This window comes from Herpailurus yagouaroundi, unplaced genomic scaffold, assembly GCF_014898765.1.
Source record: "Herpailurus yagouaroundi ecotype Mexico unplaced genomic scaffold, PumYag 184, whole genome shotgun sequence".
Taxonomy (NCBI): Eukaryota; Metazoa; Chordata; class Mammalia; order Carnivora; family Felidae; genus Herpailurus; species Herpailurus yagouaroundi.
Genome location: NW_024412415.1, coordinates 27,997,156 through 28,021,382, shown reverse-complemented (window position 1 = coordinate 28,021,382; position 24,227 = coordinate 27,997,156). Strand labels below are relative to the sequence as shown.

At 48.0% G+C, this 24,227-nt stretch overlaps 1 protein-coding gene across 5 annotated transcripts in view; it reads right to left on the bottom strand.

The window, feature by feature from the left end:
* TLN2 (talin 2) overlaps positions 1–24,227 on the bottom strand; it is a 439,937-nt gene that overhangs the window by 56,693 nt on the left and 359,017 nt on the right. For all 5 annotated transcript variants that reach the window (XM_040492868.1, XM_040492871.1, XM_040492869.1 and 2 more), the window contains 4 exons: positions 23,420–23,521; positions 17,206–17,376; positions 6,710–6,856; positions 2,554–2,655 (listed from right to left, as the gene is read on the bottom strand). In XM_040492868.1, the coding sequence (XP_040348802.1) occupies positions 2,554–2,655; positions 6,710–6,856; positions 17,206–17,376; positions 23,420–23,521 (522 nt within the window). The remainder of the gene's footprint in view (positions 1–2,553; positions 2,656–6,709; positions 6,857–17,205; positions 17,377–23,419; positions 23,522–24,227) is intronic.

Here is a 24,227-nt window from a genome sequence, read left to right as displayed (position 1 = left end):
ACACAAACACACATACACATACAGAGAAAAGCATGAGAACCACGTGTTAATATCACTGGAAGCCAAAGGGGTTCGTTCACTTTTAAGCTCTTGACTTGCGTGGGGGGCCGGGCACCGGAGAGGGCAATTCAAGCGAAGCCCATGCTGCGACGTGCACAACAGGCCAGGGCCCCTCTCAGGCCAGCAGGCCCTGGCCAGGCCAGTGGGCGACATGCTAGGCCCCGGCTGTGCAGCGTGGAGGCCGGGCCCTCACGGGCGTCCACTCCGGGAGGTGAGCGTGGCAGCCCCTGGCCCGGCCGGCCCTGCAGGTCAGCAGGAGAGTTCCCCAGGGAAACACGGGGGGCACGGGCCCCATGCAGTGCACATCCCTGGTCACATGCTTCTGCAGAGAGCTGACCTGGTCTCTGGGAACCCAGAAGCAGGTCCCACACGGGCAAGAGGGCATGAGGACAGGGCTGTTAAGGAAATCATGACTGAGGAGGGATGGGCGAGCCGGATGTCTGGGAGGACGATATTCAAAGAGAATATAGCTTTGTAGTAAATTTGTGCCAAAGAATAAGGTTTCAGCCACAATTTTAGTTAAGAGTACACTCTAGAGCACCTGGGTGGCTCAGCCAGTTAAGCGTCTGACTCTTGGTTTCGGCTCAGGTCACGTCTCTTGGTTTTTGTGAGTTCAAGCCCCGCACTGGGCAGAGTCTGCTTGGGATTCTCTCTCTCTCTGCCCCTCCCCCACTTGTGCTGTCTCTCAAAAATAAACAAACTTAAAAAAGAGTATACTGTAGCCTAAACGGTCGAGCTCTGCCTTTTCATTATCGGGATATTCAGTGTTTTCCTCCTGCTTCATAGAAAAACTTACTTAAGTTTACCCTACAAGGCTAACACAGTGGTTTCTAGCTTTTCCTTTTCCTCCAACAAAATGCCTGTTGGTTGTCACAACAGCAGTTTTAACTGCCACCCGGGAAGATATCCTCATTCTCTTAAGAGGCTTTGCTCCTGCCCTACCCTCTCCTCTCTCTTGGCGGCATTAGAAGACTTTGGCTTCAAAGGCTTTAAAAAATGTTTTAAATGGCTCCATATTCACGGAGGCTGGATGGGAACATGTAGCCATCTAACGCAGGTGTATCAGAAAGCATCACAGGCTTTCTGGCATAGGCGTGGGCTCCCAAGGAACACACGCGCTAAACACCCTGTGAGAGGGAGGGTGCTCTGTGTGAGCCCTGGATCCCAGGCAACCTGGCATGGCGAAGCGGACCCCTGCCAACTCAGGGTCCAGGCCAGCCAGCCTAGGAGCAGACATGCCATCCCAGGCGGGGCTCCTCAAGAGCATGCACATCAAGGATCAGGATGGGCCTGCTGAGAACCTAGCCTGCGAGACGTTCCAGAAAACGCCACGAGGCCACTCAAAATACCTTCATCTCTTGCTGCGCTGTGCTCTCTGCTCAGAGAACTTGGCACAGGAGGGCCGCCCGATGCGACCTGTGCCCCGCCCTGAGCAGAACCAGCATGGGCCTGACTCCAGCTCTTTTAGTCGCCGAGACAGGCACTGCTCCTGTTCCCCCTCCCATCCCAAATCCTTTTAAGTACCAATGAGCTTGGCACAATCACAGAGTTTCTAAGAAGGAGTAGCAGCAGCCGGGGAAGCCTTTGTGGTCCAAGCTCAACCTCTAGTGGACGTAAGACTACATGACAAAACCATCCAGAGGTGCTGGGTCTGTCTGGTGGGGCAGGAGCCAGGCCCGGACTCAGTCCCTCGAGCTGGGAAGCCACCTCCTCTCTCAACTCAGGCCTCATGTGGCAGCAGCAGAGAGACGTCTTCCAAAATTTTATTCTGTGACCTCTGAGCTTTCAGAGGTTAAGAGGAGCTTTCTTACTATGTACTATGTATTTTTGAGGACACCATTTGTCATCTTTTGTATTATTTTTTAGCATACCAAGATAGCATTCACTGTCTCTCAATGCCATTTTTATCTAAAGATGCATCTAATACAATTCTGATGGCAATACATTCTAAGAAAAAAGAAAAATTGAAAATTACCTCCAAAGGTTACATGCCTTCTGTTGTCTGGGAAATTGATTTTACAGACCCATGCTGTTTCATTGTGCCTGACAGACTAGCCTATCTTATTGTCCACATACTGTAGCCTGATTCCATTAGACAATCTGCACTACCCCCATGTGTCTTCTCTTATACTGTAACTTGATAAAACACGTCCAGTCCTTGGCGAGGCGGATAGGATTTCTTTCTTTCCCCTTACCTCCAACTTCCTTCTCATTTTCTCTCCCTCCTTTGCTCCCCTGTCCTCATGCCCAAGTCTCAATTATCTGTAATTCCCTCTTGCAGCTTTTCCATGAAATCAGAGCTCCCGCAGACTGGGGCGTCTAGACCATAGGCAGCCGGAGAGATCACAGATAAAGCACAGAGCTGGGGCCCATAAGGAACGAGAAACACGGAGTCATCTCTCTCCAACACAGACCCTGATTTGATGACTCAGTGGTGGTAGTGGAGGACAACAGGGCAACCAAGGGTGGGTGGGGCAGCTCTTTTCCTCTTACCATTTCCTGAGCTGTTACCGCAATGGCTTTGGAGTATTTAACCACAGTCGTCTGATAGTCGACAAATGTTCCCTTTGGTTCTGGAGGAGTGCCTTCATCCAGCTACAGAGGAGAGAAATAAGCACCCACATGTCAGGAGAGGACAGTTGAAGGGTGGACTGTATTTTATTAGAATCAGAACTTTGAAAATGGAGATGCCCACAGAATTTCTTTGGCTTAGAGTCAACAGCATCCCTCAGCTTTGGCGATAAGGGCTTTAACAGAAGTGCCAAGATGGCACTCGGGGTACACAGGCAAGGAGGTCCCAAGCCTTGTCTGAGAGGAGAGGGAGGGCACTCCAGAGGAAGGACATTTCTGCCAACTGTTACCAGGGGAGGAGTCTGCCACACACAAAAGGTGGGGAAGATGTTCCAAGAAGCAGGGTTAGAGTTCAAGCATATGGCAGTGGGCATGAGCCAGACACTTCTAGGGAAGCACAGAATGACAGAAGATGACTCAGGAGAGGAGGCAGAATCTACGTCCTGAATGGCTTCCCTAGGACTGGTGTAGCCCACAGAACGGACACCCTCGAACTCTCACTTCTGATCTAGGTTGGGGAAGACAAGGAATTGGAACCACTAGGAACAACTTGCTGCTCATCTGACTGAAAGCAACAGGAATTGACAAATGGCAGACATCACTGTGGGGGGAAGAGGTGGAACAAGTGGGACAGTGACTCTGTCCCTTGAAGGGTTGGGGGCATACTGGTTCAGAAGCCCAGGGCTTGTGAGGGGGCCTCAAGCTGGTCGCTTATACTCTGAGTCTCAGGTCCTTCAGTGGAGACTTCCTAGCGCCAGGCTGTTGTAGGGCACATCAAGTGAGATGAAGGAAGAGATGATGACCAGGATAATGAAGACGATGATGATGATGATGTCAATGAGCACTATGACGATGAGAAAGGCAACCCATGTCTACCACCATCATCATCGCTAATGTCGTCACTGACTGCAGAATGGTATTCCAGGTAAGGACGTAGAGGACAGAGAAACGAATACAGGTAGAGGGAGTATAGTGAACAGAAGAGGGGCTGTTGAGAGCATGGGGATGAAGCTGGTCTGTCTGATGAAGAACCTTGAAATCATGGGGAAAACGTGGGGTCCGGGGTAGGCAATGACAGACAGTCTGAAGTCTGGGCAGAGACCAGGGGGCGTATCCCTACAGCCTATGTGTGATGTGGCCGCACAGTTCGGGAATATAATTCCCATCAAAGCCTCAGCACAAACCCCAGGGTGGATCTGTCCAGGCTTCCTTGCCAAGGATAGAGCTGCTGTCTAAGTCTCCAATGCACTATGGGGACCCTGTTGGTCAAATGAGGACTGAGTTGTGGACTCCTTCTCTCTGTAGAGACTGACTGGGCATCTTCTAAGTGTCCAGCAATGTGCTGGGAGGCTTCATACGAAATGTGGCCTAACTACAAACACACCAGGATGCTGGAGCTGGAGGGCAGCTCGGAACACAGGGGCTTCAGGCTACCGTGGCAAACTTACCAATCTGAAGACAGTGACACAATTAAGATCAAAGGGGCCGAATTTTTGGATTCCAGATTTCTTTAGTTTAAAGAACTTTCCTTTACTCTGAGATTTTAATTATAGCCTTCCTACTTTTTTTGAGGGGGATGTTAACATGACCTTTCTTGCAGGAAACAGTAGTGATGCAGATAGCAGGTTTTTTTGTTTTCATCTCCATCCCTGATCAAAAAGAATAAACCACCACCACCACCATCTAATAACCCAAACAAAAACTCAAAACAAAGAAAAGGCAGTGGGTCACAAGATCCCCAAGGCCGAGGGCCACTAACCTCATTGAATGAGGAAATGGAGTTTCAGAGGGCTTGAGTTCTTTATCCGAGGTAGACCAGAAAGTTGATTACTTCATATTAACCCAAACCTTCTGGTGCTTAGACATGGAGAGAGAATTCCAAAAAGAACCTCCACAGCAGAAGCACCAAAAGTGGTGTAAACTGTGTCCACGTTAGAATCAACTTTGGGCGCACGTTGGTTTTTTCTGCCAGTCGCTCAATGGCTTTAAGAAGTTCCGACAATGATGCTAACAGTGTATCAATAATGTAACCAAATAACCAGAACTAAGAATGTGTGCCAATCCTAATACTTCAACGCTTAGGGGTTCAAAGGATCTGGAATATCACTTAGCCCAAAGTGTGTAGCGATGGGCAGTTTGGGGTGAGCTGAACGAAAGGAGAATGGGGAAGAGGCACTAGGTGGTTCACTGGGCTTTGGCTGGCAGGTCTGGGTAGGTCCAAGTGTAGGGGTACCAATAAAACCCTACTTGTATACCCTGTGGAACTGCGGAAAAAAAACCCCTTTGTTCCCGGCCTCTGTGGGTCGTGTCATTAGCAGTTCCTAATTACTGCTATCAGTTCACACCGGACTTCTCTCCCCAGTCCTTCAGAGAGAATCAAGTGTGTCCTGGGCTGAGTGAGAGAGCAGCTGTCAAACGACTGACAGCAGCCAGTACAAGAGCTGCTTTCTTTGCTGAAAAGCCGTCACAATATGGTAAGGCTCAAAGGCTATCAAAAAAAAAGACTTCAAGAATCTGACTTCCATATTCCAGGGATTGGTGGAACCCTTCCCCATCATTGAGGTGATTCTGGAAAATACCTTCTCCTAGGAAGAAAAAGGTTATCATTTGAATTTCTAATTTGTATTGAGAAAACCTGAGCTCCATTATTTAATAACCTTGGTAGGCACATGGCTTACTTTCAAAGTTCTGGTGTTCTGACTCCTGGAAGCCAAACAAACCCATGGAGACTTACCCAAAGGCCTTTAGAAAGAGGGGAACTTCACTCATTTTATGCCAAACTGTCCATATTTGAGGCACGAGAAGCCCACAGCAGAAATTACTGGAGGGCTCTGACAAGGCACGCCTGAGGTCTCTGAAGGAGCCCCAGCATCTCAGCCTGGACTGTGATGTTTAAGGAGAATTATCCTAATTACAGCTTCGGGCTATCACCTCTTTATGGAGATATGAACCAACCAATCTTCTCTAAATTGGCAATTAAAGACCACTTATTATCCTGAAAAACTGTAATAATGTACTCACAGTCTGACAATGGACATTTCAAAACACAGACAAAATCTCAAGTTCTTGGCTGTGCTATCCCAGAATGGCAATTAGATATTGACGAACAATTGTTAATTTTAATGACTATCAAACTGCTAAGACGAGTGAAGGATTCCTTGGGGAAAGAGCAGGAGACACTCTCCAGTCTTACTTCTCTACTGATCCAAGTCAGTGGAGGGGTCACTGCAGGAGAAATAATTCTCACATTATCTCCTATGCCCGTTGCCCACAAGAGTTCACTACAGGCTTTCACACATACTACTTCAGTGGTTTCTGCATTTGTAGATACCAAAACCATGGGGAGATTTAAAAAATACAGGGATTCTGGGACACCTGGGTGGCTCAGTCAGGTCAGCGCCAGACTTCAGCTCAGGTCATGATCTCATGGTTTGTGGGTTTAAGCCCCACATCGGGATCCGTGCTGACAGCTCAGAGCCTGGAGCCTATTTCAGATTCTGTGTCTCCCTCTCTCTCTGCCCCTCCCCTGCTCATGCTCTGTCTCTCTCTCAAAATTAAATAAACATTAAAAAAAATATAGACAGAGATTCCTAGGCTCAACCCCACAGAGATTCCAACTGATTATGGCTAGGGTAGGGTCTTGGAACGTGCTCCCTGTGATTCCTAAGTAGCCATTCCAAAGACTAGCGCTTGGGAATCACTTCACTATTTCACTCTGCTGTTTGTTCCCCATGACATCTCTGTGAGGTCAACAGGGGAGGTAAATAATTATTTCCATTTTATAAGTGAAGGAGCCAGTGATACCTTCTCCATCTCCATTTTCTTTCCCCTGCATAAAATTGAAAGACAGGATGAGAGTGGCTTAAAAAAGTAATGAAGAAATAATAAGGGATGAATACTAGGGTGGACAGAGGATAGAAAATGTATACATTTATCAGAACCCTCAAGAGGAGGCTCACTGATATCCACTTTGACCGACCACTCCTTAGAGAAAAGCACTTGGGGATCACGTCTGAGGGAAACTGAGGAGCAGATGGGGTCAAGGGGTGAAGGTGAACACGTGGATGCCCAGGCCTACCTTGCTCATGGCCTCTGCAATGGCATCGACCATGCCTCCCACCAGCCCCACTTCGCTAGCTGCTTCGTTCAGTGTCACCATGATGTCATCAACAGCCTCCTTCATGAGCTGGGCGGCCTCTGTGATGGCGTCGTGGGTGTGCTGGGCCTGACAAAGCAAAGGGGAAAGAGGATTGTGGGAAATTTCCATAAACAGAAGAAAATGGTGCTCAGTTTCCTCAGAATCATTTCACTGCTTTTAAGTATAACCTTCAAAAGTCACAATACAAAACTGTATCTCCATTATGGAGCACAATAATGTATTCTGGGTTTTTCCTTTTATTATGTGGGTATGTTTGTGTGTGAAATCATTAAAAATCAGAAGGGAAAATAGAAAAAGATCTCTTTTTACAATTTAAAAAGAAAAATTGCAATATATGAAACAGCATCTTACGACAGGACCAGTTTTAAGTTAGTGCATTCAGGGTAGCAGAAAGACAATGCCGCAGATTCCCAAATATATAAGCTGATGGGCTTAATAAAAAAAAAAACAAAAAACAAAACTAACATGGGGTGCTTGTATGGCTCAGTCAGTTAAGCGTCCAACTCTGGCTCAGGTCATGATCTCATGGTTCGTGGGTTTGAGCCCCGCGTCAGGCTCTGTTCTGACAGTTCATAGTCTGGAGCCTGCTTCGGATTCTGTGTCTCCCTGCCTCTCTGCCCCTCCCCTACTCACACTCTGTCTCAGAGATCAATAAAATGTGAGTTCTTTATAAAGAACTCGCCAAACTCCACACCCGAAAAACAAATATTCCAGTGAAGAAATGGGCAGAAAACATGAATAGACACTTCTCCAAAGAAGACATCCAGATGGCAAACAGAAACACGAAAAGATGATCAATGTCACTCATCATCAGAGAAATACAAATCAAAGCCACAATGAGATACCACCTCACGCTGCTCAGAGTGGGTAAAATGAACAAATCAGGAGGCTATAGATGCTGGAGAGGATGTGGAGAAACGGGAATCCTCTTAAACTGTTGGTGGGAATGCAAACTGGTACAGCCGCTCTGGAAAACAGTGTGGAGGTTCCTCAAAAAATTAAAAATAGATCTACCTATGACCCAGCAATAGCATTGCTAGGAATTTACCCAAGGGGTACAGGAGTGCTGATGCATAGGGGCACTTGTACCCCAATGTTTATAGCAGCACTTTCATAGCCAAATTATGGAAAGAGCCTAAATGGCCATCAACTGACTAATGGATAAAGAAGATGTGATTTATATATTTAATGGAATACTACTTGGCAATGAGGAAGAATGAAATCTGACCATTTGCAGCAATGTGGATGGAACTGGAGGGTATTATGCTAAGTGAAATAAGTCAGGCACAGAAAGACAGATACCATGTTTTCACTAATGTGGAGAAACTTAACAGAAGACCATGGGGGAGGGGAAGGGGAAAAAAAGTTACAGAGAGGGAGGGAGGCAAACCATAAGAAACTCTTAAATACCGAGAACAAATTGAAGATTGATGGAGGTGGGGGAGAGGGGAAAGTGGGTGATGGGCATTGAGGAGGGCACCTGTTGGGATGAGCACTGGCTGTGTATGGAAACCAATCTGACAATAAATTATATTAAAAAAGTAAATAAAATGTTAAGAAAATAATAAAAAAAACTAACATAAAGGAAAAAAGTGTTTACAACAAATGCACTTCTGTTCAAAGCTGCCCGATACCCTACCATTTCTTAAGACTGGATCACGTAAATTTAAGTATATGGTGAACAAACAAATCTGCAGAAAGATGAACAGGTTTTGGAATTATGTCACAAATTACACTGTCATGAGGTTGGAGGGATGAGTGAGCCAAGTTCTCCAGGGACAGATGTTCATTCCGCAGGCAGAGTCGCGAGCGCTCACGAGTTCCCCCCTGACCCACACTTGGAGAGGCTCTAATGACCACAGGCTTGCTACATGCAGGACAAGCACAGAGTAGGCGCTGGTTGAATACATGAATGAAAAGATGAACCAATGGTAATGGCAGGCTCCCTGAAAAACACCTCCAGTGGAAGCAAGATGCAGGACAAAGAACGAAGGTCCTGGCATCAGAAAAGCTGGGTTCTAGCTCCAGATCCACTTCTAACTAGCTAAGTGGTCCTGGCCTTTGCTTCCTCAGCACAATGGGAATAATGGTAACAACGCTCTGCCAAATTCTGGTGAGATGATATGGCTGCATCACCGTATAGTTATAATAAGAGGAGTCTAGTAGGTGCCTGAGCCTAGGGAAGCTTGACCTAATGTCAGGCAGTCAGTGTGAGAATGGTGAGCTTCCAGGCGCTGGGGCCACCCATGCAATGGCCGTGGCTGCCCTGATGTATTTCAGGAGCGAAGACCTTTCCAAAGGCCCAAGAGATGGCACCTTCACTTGGGTGGATGAGAAGGCAAGGAAGCTACTGAGCGAGGGTCAACAGTAACTCTTGACCGATTAACTGAAGAGAGGAATTTTTAGAAGAGGCTGTGTAAGCCATGGGAACTGGCTCTGTGTGGAACTGAAAGCGTGCCAAACGAGAGGAGGCCTTCCACAATGACATCTGCTGGGAGGTGAAACACGCACCTCACGGATGGTTACCTTGAGGCGACTGTCAGGAGGCAAACGCGAATCATTGACCATTGTGGCTTGCCCAGACTAGTGGCCATCTTCTCTACTTCACAGGCCTTCCATGGGGGCAGCCAAGCAGCCTCCCTCTTGGGACTTCTTCCCCCTGACCTGCTTCCCTGGTATGGTCCTGGAGGCCATCTGGAAGCCTCCTCACAGCTGCACCCTCTCACCTGAGGCCTGTAGCAGCTGGTTCTATTGAGTTTGCCTCTTTTCTTCCCTCCAGGCAAATCCCAGCCCTCTTTCAAGGCCCAGCCTAAATACCACCTCCTCCAGCAGCCTTCTTGTCGTCCTCCCATCAGCTTTCTCTGGGATTCCTGTAGCCCCGAGAAGCAACTCTGGAGTCAAACAGTCATCAAGAGACAAAGGCCTCAGAAAAAAGAACATTGGGAAAAGAGGCTCAGTAATGAAAAACAATACAAGTACTGCCCTGCTCTCTCAGGAGATGTTCCTGTGAGGTCCTCGGCCACTGGGTAAGGCCGGCTATCTTGAGGCTGTATGCCGGCCACACAGAGAGAGAAAGGGCTGCCCACGGAGCCCCAGCCCCCTCAACATCTGATTTCAGCTCAAGTGCTGGGGAGTGATGGAGCGTCCAGTCATGTAAGCCCCAGCCACCATCTGGCTTCAATGGCAGGAGGGACTGAACGAGAACTACCTTGCTGAGCTCAGTCCACCTGCAGATCCACCAGAGAGCATACTAAAATGGTGTGTCTGAAGTCACTAAGTTTTAGGATGGCTTGTTTGGAGCAGCAGTGAACTGCTACAGCCCCTAAGGAGCGCTCCTAATGCAACCCTGGGGCCAGACAAGACTTCTCATAGGTGGTGTTCATGTTGAAGCAGAGACTTGGATGAACAATCCAGAGTCTAGCAGAGTTGACGGGGTGAGGATGGGAGAAAAGGGAGAGGCTTCCAGGCAGGGGACACAGCCTGTACCAAGGTCCAGAGGCAGGAGGGAACGTGGACTGCGAAGATGAGCCCAAACACTGTGTGTGAAGGGTCTGACACGGTGCCTGATGCACAGCTCCTGCCCCTTCTCCAACTAGACCGTGTGCTCCTTGCCAACAGTGGGCTCTGCTTCCTTCTAGAAGCACGGTATTCAGAGGAAATGAAGGGCCCGATCAAGTCACCAGGTGGGGCTGATGTAAAGGGTGACACATTAATTTTTTACTTTCACGCATAATTTTTTTAAAAGGATAACCTTCACAGGTTGTTGGTGCCAATTTCCCCTCTGGAGAGGCTTGTTTAGAAATTAATGGAACCATCTGTTTTCATGCCGCTGAACAGGCACGGATGGCAGAGCTGACGGTGGAGACAGGGCTTTGTGGGGAGTCAGAACGGGACCCGGCCCTTCCTTCCTACCTTGAACCATCAACTGGGCTCCCTCGGGCTGCAGTGACCTGCTCCAGCTCTTCTGACTGGGCCAAGAATACCCAACGATGTTCCTGGGGATGCGAGCAAGATGCCAAGGGCTGGTGTGTACTTTATACAATGTAGGAGCCAGCCTGTGGACCCGATGTGACTTTCCAACTAGTTTCATAACCCGTGTTCTTAGATCTCGGGTCAGGTATTTTTGCATTTGACAGTCACTGCTTCGTTCTAGGTGACAGGCAGGGGACCAGGAATAACAGTAAATGTCAAAGCACGTGACAGCAGGAACAGCCGGCAGCTGCTAACATTCCCTAGGGACTCCTCTGTGCCAGGCACTGTGCTCACCACTGTGATTCAGGTCCCGTTCATCCTCACAGCCCACTGGAAGGGGAGGGTTGGACCATGTCCCTGCCAGGGACCCCCTCTGACAGTCACAGTCTGAAAATGGGAGCTTAAGTACTAAAGCTTCCGGATCTGGTGGATGACAAATGCCACCCACCAGCGGGCCATCTGCTGAAACGATACCACTGGTCACGAGGAAAATGAGCAGATGGTCAGATCAGGTCAAATTTATCAGCGCTACTAGGAAAAAAACCACTAATGTAGGGAATTTGCCATCTACAAAGGGAAGTTTCCGCCTTTCCCCCCAAACAGGGTGCTTTTAAATTAAGGTAAAGCCTCACAAGTATCATGTGGCAAAGGCAAGGGGCCTCAGGACTTGCTACTGTTCCCCGAGTTGGCTGGGTCCCCATCATTCAGTGCCTTCTTCTGCATTTCAGCAACAGCCCGGCCTCTAGTCTCTCAGCTCTATCTGCCATCGTGGGCTCCACTCTTGCCCATGAATGTGTTGCCAGTCACAGTTCCCCAATCTGCTCCCTGGAGCTCCCCAGGGCCGAGCTTGCGTATACCTTCCAACACCTGGTAGCTTTTGCCACCTGCTGAGCCCGACCCTGGAACCTCACCCAGTGTGAAGCAGTAAAATATCTGGCTGATCGGGGCGCCTGGGTGGCTCAGTCGGTTAAGCGGCCGACTTCAGCTCAGGTCATGATCTCGGGGTCCATGAGTTCGAGCCCTGCGTCGGGCTCTGTGCTGACAGCTCAGAGCCCAGAGCCTGTTTCAGATTCTGTGTCTCCCTCTCTCTGACCCTCCCCCGTTCATGCTCTGTCTCAAAAATAAACAGACGTTAAAAAAAAAAAAAATATCTGGCTGATCTGTGCTCTAGGTTCTTGGGAGGGAGACTTAGCCTTTCCAAGATCAAGGACTGCCTGTTATTCCCGGTGGGCCCCCTGGACTACACATTAGTTTATGCTAAGGAGGTGACTCATGGCGGCCAGTGGGCAATTTCAGGATGGGGGGCTGGTCGTGCTGGAAAGACCAACCATGTGATTAGAGGGCTGTGGCTTTGAGCAACATAATGCCAGCCTGACCTCTGCGGACATGAGGGGGCTGGAGACTGAATCACGGGTCATATGACTAAAACCAATCAATCAAGCCTACATACTGAAATCGAGCGAAGCTGGAGTGAGGCCTCTCTGGTTGGTGATGCATGTCAATAAGCTGGGAGGGTGACACCTCCTTGGGACATGTTCGGGCACCCCCCAGACCTCACCTCTGGGTCTCTTCTTTTTGCTGGTTTGTATTCCTTTATAACAAAACTGTAACAGTAAGTAGAGAAATCTCCTGAGTTCTCTGAGTCATTCTAGCAAATTATTGAACCTGAAGGATACTGAGAATCCCTTGAATTTGTAACCATCAGGTCACAGTGAGGATGGCCCGGGAACCCTGGAACTTAGGTCGGGTGCCTGAATTGAGGACAATGCTCTTAAACTGGGAAATCGGAACTGATGCCAGCGAGATATTTCTAGAATCGCACTGCTCCAGGCATTGAGGTCACCCAGGCAGTGGCCATGGCTGCCCTGACATACCTCAGGGGGAGACGACCCTTCCAAAGGTCCAAGAAATGACATTTTCACTTTGGTGGATGAGAAGGTAAATGGGCCAGTAAGAGAAGGTAGATGGTAACTTTTTTTCTTGTTTTAATATTTTTATTTATTTTTGAGAAAGAGAGAGAGAGGGAGGGAGGGAGAATGCATGCATGTCAGTGGGGAGGGGCAGAGAGAGAAGGGACAGAGGATAGGAAGCAGGCTTCATGCTTATGGCAGTGAACCTGACGCGGGTCTCAAAATCACGAACCCTGAAATCATGACCTGAGACGAAGTAGGATGCTCAACCAACTAAGCCTCCCAGGCGCCCCTAAATCTAACTCTCTTGACTAACTGAAAGACGAGAATTCTAAGAGGTGGCTGTGTGAGCCACAGGAGCTGGCTAAGTCTGCAGAATTGAAAAGTCTCAAGAGTCAAGAAGAGGTCTCAACGGTCAGATCACAGGTGGTTGTCTTGAGGCAAACGTGTCAGGATGCAAAACTCTATTAGGGATGTGATGGAGGCAACTGGTAATTTAGGCTGATCGCTGATTTCCTGGTACAGAGAAGGTAAAACACGACATGTGCAGATTGCTTTATTTTGATGACAGAAGTCTGAAAGGTGACATTTCTTGCATGTTACCCTCTAGAGAGAGCCCCTATACAAAGACGTTCTCATTGATAAAAGAAGGCAAAATTGGACGGTGTGTATTTCTCTAAATCTCACTTCAAATGAGACGATCACTGGTGGCACAAAAGTGTCAGTGATTCTGCACCCCCACATTAAAGTCGAGTGCGTGTTTCCAGGGAGAAGTGAGCATTGCCCGCCAAGCGTGTGCCTTCCCATATGGGCTGAGGAAGGTACGAGAAGCAAGTTTTGGGGGCGGCAGCAGTAAATCACAGAACTGCTCTCTGCACTCCGAAAACGTAAACAACGCTTTCTCCACGCTGGGGCATCCAAACCCACAAAAACACGCCATTGCTCTTGGCTGCCTGAGAAACGATCACCTTCTCATCTGCTTGTATGAGAAGCTCGCCAGGCCCGCTCCCCTTCACTCTGCATGCGTTAAGTCCCAGACCCTTAAACGGTCAGCTGAGAGTCTGTGAAGCCTCCTCCAGGTACCCCAAGCCTCTCCCAGGGCTGCTTCCTGTGCCTCCAACGACAAACCTCATCCCTGCCACACGGCCATGTCCCTATCACCCCGCAGGCCACCTGTGCACACCAGTGTCAGGAATGCAAAGACACAGTAGGCGCTCAACGAGGCCATACTTAAGTCCAACAGCAATCTGGGAAGTGGAGTCAGAAGGCTCAACAAAGACCCTTCATTATTTTAGATTCCGGAGGGGCTCCTTGTTACTGTTCCTCACAGCACAACACGGGAGAAACATCAGACTCGGTTCTTTTTTGGAAACACGTCTGAAGTCTACTTCCAAGGGAGTCTGATTTCTGTATGACAGTGCTTAAACTACAAAGCCCAGTAAAGCGGGCACAGACATCACAGGAATTTGGAAAATGGGAGAAGGCTACAGGGGGTTGGGAGACAGATGTCAATGTTAGCAGAAGGGAAAAAACCCACTAATAATTAGAAATGCCCCACAGTGCGCAGGGCTGTGGATACGCTGGAGGGTCTCAGGCAGAAGACGCAGGAGGGGCCCTTCAAGGAGGATGTAGGAGGGAACTGGGTGGGGTAGGGGTGAGTACAGAAGGGAGAACTTGGGGGTAGAGAATGACTGCGGGAGGGGACTCCGCGGGGCAAGGGGGAGGCTACCCAGCAAATTCCTTGTAATCATATGACTCATTAACAGCAGGGTCTGGGGAGGTCACTTTTCTTTTTCTTGGAATACCTACTGCGTCAGGCACATTATCTCAGTCAATCTCTACAACTCTCCCTGAGAGGTATTCATTATCAACCCCACTGTCTAGATGAGGAAGCAAAGAAATGAATTCAATTATGTTGGACCCAAAGCTTATCCTCTTTGTCACCGCATCAAAGCCACTGATCATCATTTAACCGTATTTCCTCGGCAAGCAACGACCCACAACATCTAACACACACATGCATCACTGAAGACTTAGCAAGTAACACCTAGGGAATATTTGCCCAAAGAATAGCGCCCAAAGTGATTAAGTCCACGCATCAGGCTTCTTAGGAAAGGACCTAAAAGCCAACTTGTAGTATCTTAGGCATGCTCTGTGACAAGCCTGTCAGGGTCTATAGACAGAGCATGGGCCGAAGGATGCCAGTCAGTGGAGACACACATGTAGCCACTTTGCTCCCGCCAACCATGTCTCAGCTTGTGGCCAATGCTTCAGGCCATTCGCTGAAAACTGTTCCACTCTCATGTCCAGCCACCATTTTCAAGCAGGTGATGTCATTATAAAGCTTACAGTTCTCACTACATACAATCCCAACCGTGAGTTTCTTGGTATAGAACAGAATTCCACATGGAGCTCTGAACTTGTAGTCCAAGCAGATGGGCTAATATCTTAAAAACCCAGAAAACATGCAGCACCTGGGTGGCTCAGCTGGTGAAGCGTCCAACTCTTGGTTCTGGCTCGGGTCATGATCTCTGAGTTCATGAGATTGAGCCCCATACCGGGCTCTGTGCTGATAGCCACCTGGTGGAGCCTGCTTGGGATTCTTTCTCCCCCTCTCTCTCTGCCTCTCTCTCAAAATAAAAAAAAAAAAAACAACGTTAAAATAGCCCCCAGAAAATTCCTAATTCCAATTACTCTGCTGAGAATAAAAGCCTCTCAGGTCAGGGGGGAGACATGTGGCACTCAGCCCTGGAGAAAAGACAACAAAGAACTGGGTCTGGAAGGCAAATCCTGGCTTCTCCAGTTTGGGGCAGGTGCAAAAGGGGCTGGTCCAACTCAGAGGCAACTATCATTCATCCATCAATCAAAAGGGTGTTCTTGTTCTTGTGGTTCAATCTCGCCATTTCAGCAACGAGACTTATTTTTTGTCCAGAACACTGGGAACAACTTGAGGGCAATGGCTGGCTCTCAGTATTTTTAGCATCCCAAGAATTAGGCTCTTAGTAGTTGCCAGATACATGACGAGTAAAAGTGCACACAGAAAACCCAAGTCTAAGATAGTATGCATGGTGCTACGGGAGCGGTGTTTCTGAACTCTGGTGGGGTTGTCAACCCCACTACTCACAACAAAGCCCAACCTCTGTACAGTGTGAGGAGACCAGTCACAACACGGCCCAGTCTATCCTCCCACCCTGATGGCCCCACTTTCAGCACATTCCATATACACCAGACTGCATGCTATTTTCTAAAGGTATCACAATCCTTTTATAACCCCACGTACACCTTTGCATGTGCTGTTCCTTCTTCCTGGCACGCCCCTGACCGCCCTTATGTACCAGGTAATTTCTTTTTGTGAGACCAACTTGTCACATGTCGCCTCTCTCCTGCAACTTTCCTCGACCTCTCTCCAGCCTTTGCTTTGGGCAGTCGGCCTGTGCTTTCACAGGGTGCAGGCTCCGTCCTGACTCCACGTGCACCTCTTCTGTGATGTGGGACAACTCACCTAACCAGTCTCAGTTTCCACATCTGTCCAGTGGGAACCTTCTCACACCATGGGATTTTGATGATGATCAAATATCAAGAGGATATGAAGTGTAAGGGGTGACACACAGTCAGCGCTCAGTAGCTGTGAGCTCTGAGAGGACCCATTTGTGATTCTGCCTCTTAATCTAGAGTCCTCCCTGCTGTACCATGTTGTCCATGTAAAGATCTTAGAAATGCAACAAAGCACACTAAAAAGAATAGATACATAATATGGATTTCTATAGCCTATAGGCAAGTATCCCATACAAATCTCTCCAGTCAGTAATCCCACAACTTAGTCTGCTTAAGTGAGGACCCGTTAAGTTCAGATGGACTGTGTGGAGGCAGTTGCTAGAAGGTACCAAGAGCAGGAGGAGCCTCCGACCTTCTCACAATGTACGTGATGGTTTCACAAGTAAAATAATCACCCTGACACAAGTATCAACCCTGAAAGATGGCATGCTGTCACCATCTCTGGTCGCTTAGTAGCTGGGTGATACCTCTGGCTGTGGAAACATTCCACCTGCAAACTGGTAAGGGAGATTTCCATATTAAACGACTGTCCCCAAGGCAACAGAAGAACATGCCGTGGGTGACCTTGCATTGCATTTTGCTTTGAACTTGAGAACCGGGAATGGAAATAACATTCACTGGAAAACAACAGAGCTTTGCTCTGCGCAAGCTGGGTGTCACCACTGAGCAGGTGCCGGGCAGTATTAGTTTTTATTCCTGCAAACACCACACAATGTTTTTCTTTCCCAAGGACGCTTGCCTGCACCTTCTGTCATGGAAAATGCAACTTCTCAATAAGGCTTCATTATGTAGATCTCTCGGTTTTCCTCTTAAAGGTCCCTGGGAAGGCCAATCGAAGATTATTTCCCATCTTTGCGTGGGAAATCACATACAATCAACCGAGAACTGGAGGAGTTTTCCTTGGAGGAACACAACAAGGAGGAATGTGTCATGGCTTCTCAGTGGCCCTAGGTGAGTCCCTGGAATCCTGAACTGTACCTTGGGGTTTCCTCCACCTTCTTTGGCTGCATACAGCATCTGGAGGGCAGATTCTGCGAGCGTCTTGGTCTGGTCCAGCACAGTCATCTGCTGCTGATGGTCCAGAATCTTGGAGGCGACACCAACTGCGGCCAAGATCAGGGGCTCGAAGTAGCTTGCCAGCTGTGTCACCTTTTAAGACAAAAAAAAAAAAAAAAAACGCCACAGATACATCATGCAATCACATGTGTCTCCTTTAGGGGTCGCACGGGGGGGGAGGGGACTGGGATGATGCACAGGGAGAGACAGACGTGCTGAAATTTGCTTTTTACACAGGCGGAGACTTACTTTTTGTTTTTTTCTATTATTTAATATAATTCACTATCATGAATTACAGTCGTCATGTTACACATTAGACCCTCAGACCTTATTCATCACTCAATTTTACTTTTAGAAGCACTTGCTCGTTAATGAACTCTTGCTTGGATTTTACTTCCTCTGGGGAGCTCTTCATTTCGTCTCTCATCAAGGCCCAAGTGTTAAGGAATTTGTTTCGTGATCCTGAGTTGGGCGTGAGCATTTTACAAATCTCACAAACTGTCAAACTTTCAAAAGAACCAAAGAGGAGCATCTTAGGAACTCAGAAGAAAGGGGGACAGGAGCGGAGCAAGGGACCAAGGACCACTGAGAAAAGAAGCCTGAGAGCAAAGGCTTTCGAGGAAGCCAATCCAACTGCTCTCTACCTGGAGCATTGTTGGCCTAACCATAGATTTGGAATAAAAGCAAAAATGATTTCACATTGCCCTAGATGTTCTGTTTGTGATTAGTCCAGTCCAGGAGAAGAAAAAAGCCTAGCCAGATGGCTAACCACCATTCCTGCTTAGGCCTCTCCGGTAGGTAACGTCATGTTGCTTCTGTGCTCACGAGAACCCACCCACTGGGTGCCGCAGAGCCATATTTATTCATTTTTACTTACTTTTTTAATTAATTAATTTTATTTTTTATTAATCTTTAATGTTTTATTTTTTTGAGAGACAGGGAGTGAGTGGGGAGGCAAGGGAGGGGCAGAGAGAAAGGGAGTCACAGAATCCAAAGTAGGCTCCAGGCTCCGAGCTGTCAGCACAGAGTTCGATGCAGGGCTAAAACCTACACACACGAGATCATGACCTGAGCCAAAGTCGGACGCTCAACTGACTGGGCCACCAGACGCCCCTCACAGGCATTACTGGGAATATCCCACATGCAAGGTTTTCTACTAACAGCTCACCAAGCTTCATCTAATCCCCACAACAATCCTACCAGGTAGATACAAATGAAGAAACCAAGGCTTAGGTGGGTGGGGTAACTTGTTTGACCTCAAGCAGCTAAGACAAGGAGCTGTGAAAGGAATCCCATGTCCCAGACCACAGTCCAGATTCCTACCTTCTGCTCTACTGTTGGCTACTTCTCTTTTTTAGTTCAGCTCTGCTATGGTTGTAATATTGGATTTTAGAAGTTTATTGTTGGGGCACCTGGGTGGCTCAGTCAGTTGAGCGACTGACTTCAACTCAGGTCATGATCTCACGGTTTGTGAGTTCGAGCCCCGCATTGGGCTCTGTGCTGACGGCTCAGAGCCTGGAGCCTGCTTCTGATTCTGGGTCTCCCTCTCTCTGCCCCTCCCCCACTCATGCTCTGTCTCTCTCTCAGAAATAAATAAACGTTAAAAAAAAAAAAGAACTTAAAATCTCAACACCCCCCAAACTGAATAATCCAATTAAAAAATGGGCAGAAGGTACGAATAGATATTAAAAAAAAAAAAGTTTATTGTTTGTTTTTTTATGTTTATTTATTTTTGAGACAGAGAGAGACAGAGCATGAGCGGGGAAGGGGCAGAGCGAGAGGGAGACACAGAATCCGAAGCAGGCTCCAGGCTCCGAGCTGTCAGCACAGAGCCCGACGCGGGGCTTGAACTCGTCAACCGTGAGATCGTGACTTGAGCCGAAGTCGGACGCTCGACGGACTGAGCCACCCAGGCGCCCCATATTGTTTTTTTTTTTTTTTAAGTTTGAGAGAGGGAGAGAGAAAGCGAGCACACACACAGGTGAGTTTAAGAGGGGCAGAGAGAAAGGGAGAGAGAGAAGCCCAAGCAGGCTCCCTGATGTCAGCATGGAGACAGACATGGGGCTTGATCTCACAAACCTGGAAGATCATGACCAAAGCCGAAATTAAGAGTCAGACGCTTTAACAACTGAGCCACCCAGGCGCCCCAGAAGTTTCTTGTTTGGTATTTGCTGCTCTGGAAGGCATTTAAAATAAAGTTCCAGAATAATACAGTAATACCCACTTGCCTAGCATCCAGAATGCCAGAGTTGAACATTTCACCGTACTTGCTTCAGATACCACCATCTATTTCCACTCGGAAAAAACACAATGGCACTGACCACACTTTTCTGTTCCACTCCTCATTGTGCATGCCAATTACTAACTGATAAATTAGTTCCATCAAGTGTATGTGAGCTCAGACATCTAGCCAGCAACTTCCCTTAATGCTTCTTCCCATTATGTGGAGGAATAATGAGTGTGAGGAGGACAGAGGAAAGAAGGCCACTCCTGAGCTGTGCAGTCACTGGGTCAGAAATGAAGCAGGGGGCAGGGGTTCATGCAGTTGGTGGTGGCTGGGCCAAGGTGGGAGTCCGAAATATTAAAGGTAATTAGAGCTCACAGTGAGACGGACCATCAGCCAGCAGTAAACGTACATTTGCTCTTTTACTCTCGATTACAGTTCTCTTTAATCAGATGGTTTCAAAGTGCTTCCGCAGGGCTGCTGCTGGCCTTTGTGGTGCTTTGGATGAATTTTAAAGGGGCTCCCTATCTGTGGGTCAGACATGATTGATTCCAAGGCACATGACTCGACTAGATTTTGGCCCCACTCTCTGCTTTGCCCGAACACCTTTGTGTAAGACCCAGCTTGCACAACTCCAGGTATCAGCCCTACACATTTGCATTGGATTTCACCCTCATCCCCTAGTAGGGTACTGGGGTCACCACCAAGGTGAACCACAGTGCACTAATGGGTCATCAGGGGGCAGGACTCAGGATGGGTCCTGTATGTACTAGAGGAATCAAGGTGTTTAGTGCATTAGAATCTAACATGTTTTCTAGATTCTATTTATTTATTATTTATTTTCATTAATAAATATTTTCATTAATTTGATTCTTTTTTTTTTAATTTAAGTATATTTATTTATTTGGAAAAGAGGGAGAGAGAGAATCCCAAGCAGGCTTCACCCTGTCAGCATAGAGCCCAATGTGGGGCGTGATCTCACGAACCACGAGATCATGGCCCGAGTCGAGATCAAGAATCAGATGCTTAACTGACTGAGCCACTCAGGAGCCTCTGTTTTTTTAATTTTAAAAGTACACTTCATCACTGTAACTGTAAAATGTCAAGGGCTGCTGTGTGTGGAGAGTAATTCAATACAACTGAGCTGGTGCCCTCACGCAGGCACTATGGCTGGGTGATGGAGAGAAGGCTCCAGTTTCAGAAGCCGCTGGATCTGAATTCTGTCAATTCCTTAAATGAGAAATCTTAGGCAATCTGCTTCCTATGACCAAACTTCTGTTTCCTCCTCTATAAAACGGGGATGACAATAGCACTAACCTCCAAAGGATTGTTAGAAGGATTAAATTAGCATACATAACAGTACACAGCACAATGCCTGCCATGGAGTAGGCGCTTGATAAATGCCACATGCCCTTATTCTTCACGTATTGTGGACAAAGGTTTTTGAAAGGATGTGCTTTTCCCTGTATTTAGGGAGCTTAGCAAAGACTCTAACACCTTCTGTTCTGGAGACAGGGCAGAGGAAATATCCTTACCTGGGGTAGCACCGAAATTAAAATAACACCGAATTTTGAGTGTTTGTTACATGACGTGGATTGCTTAGGCCTAGGGTGGCAGAGTGGGTTGAGCGGTGGCCCAAAATAGATATGACCATGTCCAAATCCCTGGAACCTGTGAGTGCGATCTTACTGGGGGAAAAAAAGGTCTCTGCAGATGTATCTAAGGATCTGAAGATGAGGCCATCCTAGCTTGCCTGGGTGGGTCCTAAATCTACTAAAAAATATTCTAAGAAGAGCCAGAAGAAGGGAAGACAAAGAAAAGAGCAGGAGACAATGTGACCAGAGAGGCAGACGCTGGCAGGATATGGTCAAAGAACACGAAGAGTCACCAGCAGTCAGAAGAGCAACGAAGTGGGGCGCCTGGGTGGCTCAGTCAGTTAAGCGTCTGACTCTTGGTTTTGGCTCAGGGCACGATCTCATGGTTTCCTGAGTTTGAGCCTTACATCGAGCTCTGTGCTGATGGTGCACAGCCTTCTTGGGGTTCTCGCTCCCTCTCTCTCTGTCCCTCCCCTACTGGTGCTGTCTCAGTCTCTCTCAAAATAAATAAACTTAAAAATAAAAGATAAAAAAAAAAAAGTAACAAGAAGAGTAAAGAATGGATTCTCCCCTAGAGCCTCCAGAAAGAGTCTGGCCCTGCTGAGACCTGGAATTTAGACTTCTGCGAGAGATTCAACTTCTGTTGGTGTAAGTCACCCAGTTCTTAGGAATTTGTTATAGCAGCTCCAGGGAACTAATACGCGTGGGTTCTGAGAGCTTGCGTTTATCACTCCCAAGTGAAGCTGACCCGGGAACTCCACCAGGGTGTCTCAACGAAGAACTGGAACCATGTAGGTATCAACTCTCAGTCCAAGACTCTTGTGGAAGGAGGGCCGAGGCTTCCTTTGTCCAGAACTGTCTTTTGGCAAGTGAGACTGGGTTAGCCCAAGGACCGAGAGTAAATTTGCCACTCAAGTGACACAGTATGTTACCTTTCTTTTGATATCACCCACAGACACAGGAATTAATCTTCCAGACTAACAACAATACCTGCAGGGACAAGATTTGTTGTCCTCCAAGTCTAGATAGATTCTCTTTTCTTTTTTAAAACACTTTTTTCATGTTTATTTTTGAGAGAGAGAGAGAGAGAGAGCGAGAGCAAGCGCATAAGAAGGGGATGGGCAGAGAGAGAGGGAGACACAGAATCCGAGGCAGGCTCCAGGCTCTGAGCTGTCACCACAGAGCCCCATGCGGGGCTCAAAATGGGGAACAGTGAGATCATGACCTAGGCTGAAGTTGGATGCTTAACTGACTGAGCCACCCAGGCACCCCTAGAAAAATTTTCTTACAAAGTTCTGACCGGAATCAAAAGTCACCGCTGAAGTGAAGTCTGGTTTCTGTGCCAAACTCAGTTCCCCGTGGCCAGCACCATTCAAGCAGTGGCTCCAGTCCCCCGGCTGGCAGAGCTCTGGCCTCCAGACCAGCCTCCCCTCCCGGCTCCTCCAGGCTCCTCTCCTGTGTGCAGAGGTTCACACAGGTGGACAAGCCCTCTTCTCATTATAAAGGAACTCAGCTGAGAAATGAAATTTGCCACATTTGAAAGCGTAGAGGGACCCTGGTCATTTTTAAATCTCAAAAACCTGCCCTTAGAACCAGGAGGAAGCTAAGTAGCCCTTCCCCTGTTTCATGATGTGAAAAAGCAACAATATTGATTTTCTAAAATCAATACCTGCTGAAAAGATTTTGGCTACCGAGTTCTCTTGATAGGCACATCGATACTGACGGTCACACTGATAAACGCTCGGAAGCCCTGGAGGCGGTTCCAAATCCAATTTTTGTCCTCTCTCTGCTGAGGAGGCCCTCTCTCTGTCCAGCAGGCTGCTGGACAAGGCACCTACCCTTCAAAGATTTGCAAAATGAGTCCCAAACAGGCAAAATATCATTCAGCCTTTAGACAACGTGGGTATGAGCTCTCAGTTGAAGGGCTCCTTTGGAGTGGCTGTCCAGCGAGTCCTGGCTGTTCAAGATGAAGTTTGCAAGGTTGCTTTGCTCCCCCATGTGTGAAAACAGGCACTCTATTAGAAGCCATGGGAGAACAATGTACCCCTATACACATGAGAATGAGGCCAGCCAGCCAGGGACAAATGGTGGCAGAGAGCAGACTAGGGACATCAACTTTAGTCTCTGGCTTATCCAGGGGAGGTCAAGCACAACATGAGACTGTCATGTCTTGTTGGCTGGCAAGTCTGACCATAACCAGAAAGACTTCACTCTAGTTTCCGTCTGGATTCTTGCGGAAAACAGACCCCGGAACGGTCAGTGATCAATGACTGCCCCACACCCATCTCTCACGCACACCCCCAGCAGGGTCCATTACCTTGTGTCCTAGCTGCGCTGCTTCCCCCCGAGCTGCTGTGGCAATGGGATCGATGAGGTGCCCGATTTCCTGGACCACTGAAGTCAGCTGCTCCTGTAGGGCCTGATAAGGAGAGAGGGCTGTCAAATTCCCCCTATGGCAGTTTACCACGTAGCCACACGGATTTATAAAGGCCCGTATGAAAGACATGGGAGGCCACGAGAAACAGATATCAAAATATCCTCTCTATCTGTAGTGGATAAAAGCTCACTTGGGTGAGCCACACGGTCACCAGCCCACCCTGCCCTGCCCGGGGACCCTCAGCTCCCCTGGGCCACAGCCACCCACGCTTCTATCCAGGGATGACACGAGGCAGGCCCCAAGGATACTTTTTCTACCGGCTCTTCCTCACTCACACCAACCACAGTGTTGAGTGCTGTCGCCAGTATCTTTACTTTGGGTTATGCAGCACAATTACTGGAAATAAAAAACATTTCCCTTCCAGGAAGGAAGACAATTTTATCCAAATGGGGAGAGCTACTGCCGGAGCCTCGGGGAAACCTCCAGGTGGCTGAGTCCTCAAAACTAGGAACTCCTTAAGGAAGGGGCGGGGGGGTGCCCAAGAAGGGTGATGTGAAAATGACATCAGCTCTCAGAAAGCAGGACCATTTCCTAGACAGGACACGGTGAAAATGCCAGATGACTAAACTGCTGAGCTCAGCTCAGGCTCTCAGGGCATTGTTTCTGGTGATGTGGATGCCAATGTTAAAAATGGCTTTTGAGAGAAGAATTGGACTCATGCTGTCAAGAGATGGGGCAAAGTATCTGG